Below are 12,048 nucleotides of genomic sequence, written 5' to 3'. Positions count from 1 at the left end.
CTGTGTAAACTCCAAACATACGCAAACCTCTTCCAGAGTTTTCTGTAGAACTTGCCAAACGTGTCAAAGCTCTCTTTAAGATTAGTCTCTTCTCAGGATTCTTCAGGGGATTACAGAGCACCTATCTGTGGGATTCTTTAGCTCTATTTTTACTCCACAGATCTATTAGGTTTTCTTCATAATGCAATAAGATCCTAAGCGGCCTCCTGATTTCTTAGAGTTATGGGAAAGCAGACTAGGTGGGGTTGAAGCCCCAGGGTATAATGCACCTCACTGTAGCTTAACACAGTGAACACAATTAGGCCCAGAAATATGATACCAAAATGGAGGCATAGTGAGTCAACTTTCTTGGAGGTAAGAAAAAATGTACACTGATTTAGTTGATATTACTGGAGACAAAACCATTAAACTCTTTTTTTTTAATTAATTTTTTTAACATCAGCAATTTGTCTGCTTGAGTATATAATTAAGTACGTCAACTTCTAAGGGAAACAAGAGTGATTCTAAAGGCTTGGATTTATAAAATGAGCACAAAAGCTTTCTTATGGTATACTGAGCCAAGGTGCTGAGGTGTCATGCGTAACTTTTGGTTTTACACAAACATGCTGATACACCACCCATGCAGTGTAATGCGAGTAGCTCTTGACTCGAAGGTGTTTGGTTTACAGTGGTACATGGTGACGATCGTCCACGTCTACAACCGATGGAAGAACAGTGAAATCAGCTGTTATGTCAACGGGGAACTGGCATCCTACGGAGAGATCACCTGGTTCGTCAACACCAGTGACGTAAGTACACAGAGTCCTTTCATCTATGTCTCCGCTTGGCTGTACAGTGGGAAATCAATGTTTGAAACTTTCTCTCATTGAATAAAATGGTAAACTCAGTAACCAATATGTTTCAACTGAGTATTGAATTGAAATATGAATATTATTGTCTGGGTGCTCATCTATTTTGATATTTGTGGTTGATTAGACTAGATAAAGTAGAGTGCCTGTGTAGGAAGCTCCTCTGCAGATGGTGTACGGGCATTAGGGGTGGGGGACAAAATCGATTATTCGAGTTTTCTTGATTCTCTCTAAAACGATTCTCTCTCGATTCAGAAAAGTTCATAATCGATTTTGTCATTTAAAAAAAAAAAAAAAAAAAAAAAAAAACTTTTTTAGAAAGTCAAAATTGTGACAAGGAAAAGCTTTTTCTCTAATAAAAAATAGAGAAGGTTATTCATCTGTTGATTTTCTTTAATTATCAAACACAAAGTAGGAAGTGTAGCAAAGACTCTGAGTAGCAAACTCGAATGTTTTAAAAGTCGAAATGGATTGATAATTGTTTTATCGGTTTAGAATTGATAATCGTTTTTTTTACACATCCATTTTATGTTGAAATGCAATTATCGATTGATTATCGATTATCAATTTGAAACCGATAAAACGATTATCGATGCATTTCGACTATTGAATCATTTGAGTTTGCAACTCAGAGTCTAAAATCACTTCCTACTTTGTGTTTGATAATTAAAGAAAATCAACAGATGAATTACCTTCTCTATTTGCTTTATTAGAGAAAAAGCTTTTAATGGTCACAACTTTGACTTTCTATGAGCAATGCAATAGTCGATGCAGCTTGCATTTTTTTTTTTATTACAAAATCGATTTAAAATCGATAATCGATTTAAAATCGAATCGTTGACCTGAATCGATTTCGAATCGAATCGTGAGGTGCCAAGAGATTCCCACCCCTAACGGGCATTCAGCATTTTAGTCAGCACACTGTCTGTCGTGTGGCATACACACACAATGAGTTCACAAACACCCAGTGTCCCTCCTGGCCATAAGTGTAATCACTGCGATCACATGTGGCGAATGACACTGTTCCCTTTCGCTCCGCATCACATGAGGAGCCTAGAGGAGGGGGTGACTCAGCCCTGGTGTGTGTGTGTGCACCTTATTGTGTGTGTGTGTGTGTGCCATATTGTGTGTGTGCTGTTGGTGAGTTGGCCAGGGACAACACAAATGCTCAGTCATCACAGGCTGGCCCACTCTCTGAGGAAACCTGCTCTGATTAGAATGTGTAATATGCTGGCCCTGTAGCGAAACCCTCAGCTAGCCACTGTACAGAGCAACACAGTGTCATCAGCAACCTTTGCCTTTGAAGACCTTCTGCGAAGGAAATAAATGGCACACTTATGCACACTAGTTCAAAGTTATATTTACCTCTCTTGCATTAGGTATTGCAAAGTGTTCATTTTCATTTTCATATGTTAACAAAACATTCTAACAGAACATTTAGTATCTTTTCTTGAACATGAAACACTAACCCCAGTCCCTGTGTTCTCTCTCCACCCTTTCTGTGTAGACCTTTGATAAGTGTTTCCTGGGCTCCTCTGAGACGGCGGATGCCAACCGCGTGTTCTGTGGGCAGATGGGGGCCGTGTATCTCTTCAGCGAGGCCCTGAGTGCTGCCCAGATCCTGGCCATCTACCAGCTGGGCCCCGGCTACAAGGTACACCACACACACACACAAAAAAACTGCTGCTGTATTTGTATTAAAAGGTAAATGATTGTTGTGAGAGTTAATACGTTATTTGTCAGTGAAACCAGCGTTTCCGTTGTCCGGTAATTGCCGGTCTTTGTCCGGAAAAAAATTGAAATGTCCGAAAATATTAGATCCCACCGGTCAAATTGTCTCGCAAACACAATCTGAAATTGACAACAATCCTAATATTTAGGCTTATAAAGCAAACGTGCACTGCCCTTATTATGTTTTAAAGGAACAGGCTAATCTGCCGTTAGAAAGTTATTAAACAACATGCATATGCTGCATTTTAAATAGAGCGCAAACCGTCGGTTACAAACGGAGCGGCTGAGTGAGAAGGATAGAACATAGCCAAGCAGACTAGCCTTAAAAGATTTCAAACGCAACTAATGAGGGTGAACCGTCTGATGAGGATCAACCTGTAATACCTGCAGTGTTGTGCTGAACGCGTTTCATTTCATTATATCGTCTATGTCCGTGCGTGAGCGCGCCGAAGTTGCGTAGGAGCCGAGGGCGGTATTGCAGACAGATAGAGATTTTGAAAAATTATAGCTTGCGGCATATTGAAATAACGAACTGAACAAGTAATTTTTTTGGAGCTGTGAACTTAGTTCAAAATTTTGAATTATGAACTATGAACTGAACTAGTTCATGTAGAAAGTGAACTTTCCAAACACTGAATACCTGAAGCCCTAGAGGTTCGAACAGCTTCACCAGAGAAAAAGCCGAAATGTCGGGCGGTTATGTCGTTATGGAGTGACAAGTTCCGGTGCGAGGTAATTGATAGTCACAGTAAAAATGTCTGTTAGCACTGCGAAAAGGCAGGACAACGCAACGGATTCACAAGAGGGTCGAATCATTTTAGAATCTCTGCTCTCATTAAACATAGTCAGAGCAATGACCATGTTGCAGCGCTCAATTTTACGCCACAGCAGGTTGCGATTAAAGGCCACTAATTGACGCGCATCAAACGTTTTTTTTTTCATTGTAAACTTAGGCAAATAAACATGTTGCATTCTAAACTACCTGATTTTGTTATTATATAAGCTACGCATGCCGTCAGTTTTCTTCAATAGGCTAATTTAGAAGCAGAAATAGATATTTGGCCGGCGTATCATTAAAATGTCCGGCAAATGAAAACTCTGCCGGTCATTTTGACCGGCTACATTTTTCTCTAGCGGAAACTCTGAGTGAAACTGCCTCTCTCTCTCTGTGTTGTCCTCAGGGTACCTTCAAGTTCAAGGCTGAGAGCGATCTGCTGTTCGCGGAGCACCATAAGATGCTGCTGTATGACGGCAAGCTGTCCTCCAGCATCGCCCTCACCTACAACCCCCGAGCGACCGACGCTCAGCTCTGCCTGGAGTCCTCGCCCAAAGACAACGCCTCCATCTTCGTCCACTCACCCCACGCCCTCATGCTGCAGGTCTGCCACACCCCACACACACCCCACACACACCCCACACACACCCCACACACACACCCCACACACACACCCCACACTCACCCCACACTCACCCCACACACTCACCCCACACTCACCCCACACACACCCCACACTCACCCCACACGCACCCCACACTCACCCCACACTCACCCCACACACACCCCCCACACACCCCCCACACACTCCACACACACCCCACACTCACACCCCACACTCACCCCACAGTAACCCCACACACACCCCACACTCACCCCACACTCACCCCACACACTCACCCCACACTCACCCCACACTCACCCCACACTCACCCCACACTCACCCCACACACCCCCCACACACCACACTCACACCCCACACTCACACCCCACACTCACCCCCCACTCACCCCCCACACACCCCACACACACACACCCCACACTCACCCCTCACTCACCCCACACACTCACCCCACACACACCCCACACACACACCCCACGCCCTCATGCTGCAGGTCTGCCACACTCTACACTCACCCCCCACTCACCCCCCACTCATCCCCCACTCATCCCCCACTCACCCCACACTCACCCCACACTCACCCCACACACACCCCACACACACCCCACACTCACCCCACACCCTCATGCTGCAGGTCTGCCACACCCCACACTCACCCCACACTCACCCCACACTCACCCCACACCCTCATGCTGCAGGTCTGCCACACCCCACACTCACCCCACACTCACCCCACACGCACCCCACACTCACCCCACACACACACCCCACACACACCCCACACTCACCCCACACACACCCCACACTCACCCCACACACTCACCCCACACACACACCCCACACTCACACCCCACACTCACCCCCCACTCACCCCCAACCCACCCCACACACACCCCCCACACACCCCACACACACACACCCCACACTCACCCCTCACTCACCCCACACACTCACCCCACACACACCCCACACACACACCCCACGCCCTCATGCTGCAGGTCTGCCACACTCTACACTCACCCCCCACTCACCCCCCACTCATCCCCCACTCATCCCCCACTCACCCCACACTCACCCCACACTCACCCCACACACACCCCACACACACCCCACACTCACCCCACACCCTCATGCTGCAGGTCTGCCACACCCCACACTCACCCCACACTCACCCCACACTCACCCCACACCCTCATGCTGCAGGTCTGCCACACCCCACACTCACCCCACACTCACCCCACACGCACCCCACACTCACCCCACACACACACCCCACACACACCCCACACTCACCCCACACACACCCCACACTCACCCCACACACTCACCCCACACACACACCCCACACACACCCCCCACACCCCCCACACACCCCACACACTCACCCCAAACACACACCCCACACACACCCCACACCCTCATGCTGCAGGTCTGCCACACTCACCAGAATCCCTCTCTCCTCCCCTGTGCCATATAACACATGCCTGCACCCCCATGCTGCATGACTGCTCGCATGCCATTCCCCCCCCAACCCTTTTGTTCGCCCCTTCCTTTGTGTTGCTACTCTCTATATGCTAATCCATATCTCTCATCTTTTCTTTCCCCTCGTCCCCCTCAGTGCCATCTCTTCTCCTTATTCCTCTGAAACCTCTCCCGGTCCTCCTACCCCATGGGGATGCATATACACTGTGCCCATTCTCTCAACGTCTCTCTCCTCCTCCTTTCTCCTCTCGTTGACTCTCTCAGGTCCCCCCTCCTCATCATCCTCTCCCCTCTATTCCCCTCCTACCTGCGTCCTGCCTTCCATCATGTCTTTCTGCCTTCACCTTTGGAGTCTCTCTGAGCTTTCTGATCCACCCCACTGATGTGTGCGCTGTTGGCAGAGGTTAACGTCACCGCTTTGGAACCGGTTGACCTGGGTTCGAGTCACGAGAGCGGTCCTTTACCTTAACCCTTTGAGCCATTTATTTAGCCACATTTATTTATTGAGGTGGTGAAGGCAAACTCATTTACCATTTCAATATCTTCGTGCATAGACATAGAACCATATCAAACGTGATGCATATGCAGGCCGGTAAATAGGTCACTTAAGAGAGTGTTGAGTCCCAAGGGTTTTAGTGATGAGAGTTTTTTCAGATGATGATGCCGTATATACACACCTCTGTTACTTACACCAGCCAACTCTTTCTTATGACTTCCACCTTATTCGATTTCCTACAGCATTTTCACACCACCCCATTAATCTTCTTCCCTCTCCTCATCTCTCCACAGTACGTGTACATGTGCGTGTGCGTGTGTCTGTGTGTGTCTGCGTCTGCGTCTGCGTCTGCGTCTGCGTCTGCATGAGTTCTGCTTCTGCAGAAGGCTGGGTGAATGGCTGTGTGGGGTGTGAGGGCAAGGTGCTAATTAAACATCACTCCTTCTGTCTCACAGCTGTCCTCCCCTTCCCTTAATGAGACTCCCTCTCCTCTCCTCTCCTCTCCTCTCCTCAGTCCCCTCATCAGAGTTCCTCCCCACAGTCCAGGCCCCATAAGCTAACTTCCTGTTTGCATGCATGACCTGTTACACCTGTGTTTATTGGAAAGGTTACGCCTTCATGAACAAAATAATAGTTTTAGGTGATAGTTCATGCAGAGTCATTTAGAATGGCCAACATTTCCCTCAAGAGCTTAAGAACAGCAATTCTCCACAAATCCTTTTCTGGAAATTCCTCTGGACCGGTAAATAAGAGCAGGAGTCTGAGCTGCTCCCTCCCAGGACAGCGACCTACATTGAAGCAGTAGCGGTAGTTTATCTCGATCTGCAAGTCTTTCCAGGTCAGAATCTGGCTGCTGTGTTCCTTGTGCACAGTTCTGCACAGAGAGACGGTATTTACTAATAAGAGACAGGTTGCCGTGTGTTAAGTTTTCATTAATCAGTACCAGGTGTGCGTATCTGGCTGAAGTCTGTCTTTGGCTCGTCTTCCTCATCCCTTCTTTTCAGCTGCTGCTTATACACAAACAACCCTCTCCTCTCTCAATGACCCCCCCCCCCACACACACTGAGAAGGCTGTCAGAAACACGCACACACACACACACACACACACACACACACACACACACACACAGAGAAGCACATAGGGTGTAGTTTAAGGTGATGCCAATGGTTGATCTAAACCATACTCCACAGATTAAGACTGGAAATGTTTTTCCTCTGTGGATGTGTAAACTGTGTGTGGTGTTGTAGACTGGGTGACCCTAGAAGTTCCTCTCTCTTGTGTGCAGGATGTGAAGGCAGTGGTCACGCACTCCGTGCAGAGCGCCATCCACTCCATAGGGGGCGTGCAGGTGCTCTTCCCCCTGTTTGCACAGCTGGACTTCCTCCAGCCCACCAGCGATGAGCCCAGTTCATCTATCTGGTAGGAACTTCTCAAAGATTTCACTTTTAGTAGAAATGTGTATACATTTGAATGGCTGTTGTGTGAGCTGTTGAAGCCCTACTCACTCTACTCACTGTCAATCTTCCTCCTCTTGTGTCAGTTGCACCCTGTTGTCATTTGTAATGGAGCTGCTGAAGAACTCTGTGGCTATGCAAGAGCAGGTGCTGGCCTGTAAGGGCTTCCTGGTGATTGGCTACACTCTGGAGAAGGTGGGTGCTTGTAGACAGACAGGAACACACACACACACACACACACGTACTATGTGTTTTTTCAGGTTGGGAGAATAAGACGTAACCAAACTGAACCTAGAAGTAATCTATGAGATTCCTAGTGTCATATAGTCTGTTGTTTCAGCTGACTAGCCCTGCTCAGTTTTGTGGACATTCCTCTAAGCACATGTACAGTTGAGAGACTAATGCTCTTTTCTAATTGAGTAGCACTCAGGGCAAAGTGACAGCCTCTAGGTTAGCATTCATCAGCAGCAGCTAAGGGCTTCCAGGTGAGAGGCTCGGAGCCGGGCATAGTCACACCTTCCCTCACACCCTAATTGCTTTTCCACTGAGTAGGGAAGGAAATGGGGGATAATGTGGGGATGAGAGTGCTGGGTGAGGTTTCATCAGCCTGTCTGTGTTTGATGTGCCAAAGAGCTGTAATGAGCCGCCCTGTCTGCCGCTCGCTCACTCTCTGCCTCCTTAATGACCTGCCTGTCTGGCCCAGCAGCCGCGAGCCTCTGCACTCCCGCTGTATGGACTTCATGGAAAACACCAAGGGTTGAGACACAATTGACACTTATATACACAAATATTTCACTTTCATGACATCTCTTGGGTATTCCTTGGGATATTGTCCTGGCATCATAGTTATTGCTGGGTGAATGATTGGGTGATGTAAAGGATCTGCAGGAATTGTGTCGAAAAGAGTATTGTGTTTTGCTTTTTGGAAAATCAGTTGTTGGTGAAAGCATTGCTGTTATAGTGGACAATTTGAGTCATCAGATATTTAGTGGACCACTATCTATCTTAAATATTACAGTGTTTTGAATTTACATCTCTCTCTCTCTGTATATATGTATATATGTGTGTGTGTCTTGGCAGGTCTGGTTATGTATGTATGTATGTATGTATGTATGTATGTATGTATGTATGTATGTATGTATGTATGTATGTATGTATGTATGTATGTATGTATGTATGTATGTATGTATGTATGTATGTATGTATGTATGTATGGTTGGTTGTATGTATGTATGGTTGTATGGTTGTATGTATGGTTGTATGGTTGTGTGTGTGTATGTGTCTGCGCCTGTGTCTTGTCATATCTGGTTATGTATGTGTGCTGGGTATATATATATCACCATATGTGTGGTGGTTTATTTACTTATTTACTGTTTACCTGTTTCAGTCTTCCAAAGTTCATGTGACTCGACAAGTTTTGGACATACTGCTGGCCTTTGCACGTTACCTTAGCAACCTGCAGAATGGTGTCCCACTGCTGAAACAGCTGTGTGACCACATCCTGTTCAACCCTACTATATGGATCCACGCTCCTGCCAAGGTACACACACACACACACACACACACACACACACACAGTTACACACACACACACAGTTACATAGATGAATAAATCATCTTGTTGTAACTGACTTACTTGAATGTCTTTATATGTGTGTTTGTGTGTGTGTGCGTGTCCACATCACTACAGGTACAGCTGATGCTCTACACTTACCTGGCAACAGAGTTCATCAGCACTGTGACCATCTATAATGCCATTCGGCGAGTGGGCACCGTCCTGCAGGTGATGCACACACTCAAGTACTTCTACTGGGTGGTGAATCCTCAGGACCGCAGCGGGGTCACACCCAAAGGCCTGGGTAAGAGCCTCCCCCCGCCTGCACCCTCCAGTAGTGGCACACACAACGGCCGTGTCCCATGTATGACCCCTGTCTAAAGAAGCTACTTTAATTGAGGTTCTCTTTACACCTCTACTTTCTGCCTGACCATTTTGGTCGGTTTATTTGATCTCTGATACTCTTTTGCTTTTTTCCCTTTTTATTTTTGTCCATTTTTTATTTTTTTTATTTATTTATATATTTTTTGTTAGGCCAGCGTGGCTGATGAAATGTATAGAAAGCAGAGTATTCTCATCTCATGAGCAGACCAGTCATGACCCGTCTGTCTACAAAAAAAAAAAAAACTGAAAGGTTTCAAATCCTTTAGAGAAAGCATGCTTGAATGGTATGATTGTGGAACCATAGTCCAGCAAACCAGATCTAAATGATCAGGAGTGCTCATCACAAGCCGAGTGAACATTTAAGATGAAACCACCGGTTGAAAGTGTAGTGAGATCTCTGACATCAATCAAATTGATAAAGTGACTGCATTTTTACTGAAGTGACCGCTTTTCCACTTTTGATTTATTTATATATGATATATATATGGCTGATAAATTGTATAGAAAGCAGAGTATTCTCATCTCATGAGCACCAGTCAGTCTCAAAGAAAAGACGTGCACCGCACAGCCGTCCGTCAAGCGTAGAGCAAGCCGTGAGAATGCCACGTACATCAAAACATCACAACAATACAGCGCAAAGAATAAAGAAAGCGACGTTTCCAACCACCAACAGGTGGCGCTATAGGTGAATGTGGCATGGGCATATGGACGCGTTTAGGCCGGGTCCAGCGTCCACCCTATGACGTTTGGTCAGGATCGGACAATGCAGACAGGAGTTTTAAGTGACTTTGTGGTTTGTGGCGAGCACTGGCGAGTCGTAAAAGTTTGAGGGTCTGCCACGCCCGCACCCTTCAGACTTTGGAAAATACCTAAATAGCTTTTGATCCCCCATGGCTGAAGAGTATCCTGACCTAGTTTGAAGGCATTACCATTAAAACTGTAGGAGGAGTTTGATCCGATGCGAGGTGTGGAAATGGCGAGCACTGGCGAGTCTTAAAAGTTTGAGGGTCTGCCACGCCCACACCTTTGAGATTTTGAACAATCCCTCAATACAATTTGACCCCCATGAATGAAGAGTATCCTGACCAAGTTTGAAGGCATTAACATTAAATCTGTAGGAGGAGTTCGATCAGATGCCAGGTGTGGAATCGGCAAAAACGGGCAAAAACGCAGTCAAAACGCACATTCCACTCAAAATTGCCGACTTCCTGTTGACCTGCCACCATGGCCTCAATACATTTTTTGGTGCGTCTGGGCATGACAAAGAAAGAAGTGTACCGCATTTTTTTGTTGCTATGCCAAACTAACCCCAATGCATAGGGGCATTTGCAATTTTCTAGGGGGCTCTACAGAGCCATTTTGCCCCGCCCCATAAAATTTGAAATGCAAAAGATCTTAGATTTCCCGGCATAACGTCCCTGCCAAATTTTGTGAGTTTTCCAGAAAGTTTCGCACAGAATAAAAAGAAAGAGAAATATAGCTGCAAGCAGCGATGTGGTGGCCAAGCTGGTCAGATGACCCAGAAGAACTTTCGATTCACTCAGAAGAGGCTTTTGATTTACTTAGCAGAGGCTGGATTTGAACCGATGAGGCTGCCTATGACAGGGCACCAATTACCAACTCACTTACCTAGTGAGCTATTGTCAGTTCAGTTACTGTTTCAAAATAGAAGCGTTTTTTTTCCTGTGGCAATGGTTGTCAAATTTGGACCAAGTTTTAACAGTTTAAACAGCTGTAATTCAGTCCTATTTTGACAAGTCAAGGTGATTGTGGTCTGAAGATACTCTGTGCCAAAATTTGGTGAATATTTGATATTAACCAAAAACGTTATATTCATCCATTCAAAATGGCAGCCACATCAATTCGGCCACCCCCATGTGTGTAATAATAAATAGAAAACCAATAGTTGGCTTTCGCAGCTTCGCTGCTTGGCCACCAATAAACAGTAGAATAACAATAGGGCTTTGCTGCTGTAGCAGCTCGGGCCCTAATAAATGCCATACAGTGATGTCTGTTTTAGGGACCAGAGTGGCTCTGCTCCCTGGTTTCCCCCCAGCTCGTAAGAGTTTTATACCGACACCAGCACACACACTGGCCACTGGGGTGGCACCAGCACACACACTGGCCTCTGAGGTGACACCAGCACACACACTGGCCACTGGGGTGGCACCAGCACACACACTGGCCTCTGAGGTGACACCAGCACACACACTGGCCTCTGGGGTGACACCAGCACACACACTGGCCTCTGGGGTGACACCAGCACACACACTGGCTGCTGGGGTGACACCAGCACACACACTGGCCGCTGGGGTGACACCAGCACACACACTGGCTGCTGGGGTGACACCAGCACACACACTGGCCGCTGGGGTGACACCAGCACACACACTGGCCGCTGGGGTGACACCAGCACACACACTGGCCGCTGGGGTGACACCAGCACACACACTGGCCGCTGGGGTGACACCAGCACACACACTGGCCTCTTGGGTGACACCAGAGCAGATGTGGGCCGGCTGCTGAGGTGAAGCTAGTGCTGCCTGTCTGCCTGTCTGCCTGGCCCCACCAAGCTGCAGGGACACCAGGCTCCAAAAATAGATGCTCAGGGACACGTATCCCTCCTGCTTTATAAGGCTTTGTGCTGTTTTATGAGACTGACATTATACAAGATCACAGTCCATGAGCTGTTGATGGAGC

The 12,048-nt window shown here is 47.0% G+C and overlaps 1 protein-coding gene across 1 annotated transcript in view; it reads left to right on the top strand.

Annotated features, from left to right (window-relative positions):
* lrba (LPS-responsive vesicle trafficking, beach and anchor containing) overlaps positions 1-12,048 on the top strand; it is a 222,424-nt gene that overhangs the window by 35,168 nt on the left and 175,208 nt on the right. The window contains exons 7-13 of the mRNA XM_080837053.1: positions 669-788; positions 2,356-2,502; positions 3,761-3,958; positions 7,241-7,374; positions 7,496-7,604; positions 8,797-8,949; positions 9,100-9,268. Of these exons, the coding sequence (XP_080693179.1) occupies positions 669-788; positions 2,356-2,502; positions 3,761-3,958; positions 7,241-7,374; positions 7,496-7,604; positions 8,797-8,949; positions 9,100-9,268 (1,030 nt within the window). The remainder of the gene's footprint in view (positions 1-668; positions 789-2,355; positions 2,503-3,760; positions 3,959-7,240; positions 7,375-7,495; positions 7,605-8,796; positions 8,950-9,099; positions 9,269-12,048) is intronic.

This window comes from Sprattus sprattus, assembly GCF_963457725.1.
Source record: "Sprattus sprattus genome assembly, chromosome: 4".
Lineage (NCBI taxonomy): Eukaryota > Metazoa > Chordata > Actinopteri > Clupeiformes > Clupeidae > Sprattus > Sprattus sprattus.
Note: the sequence above shows the minus strand (reverse complement) of the source record. Positions and strands in the feature narration are given on the sequence as shown.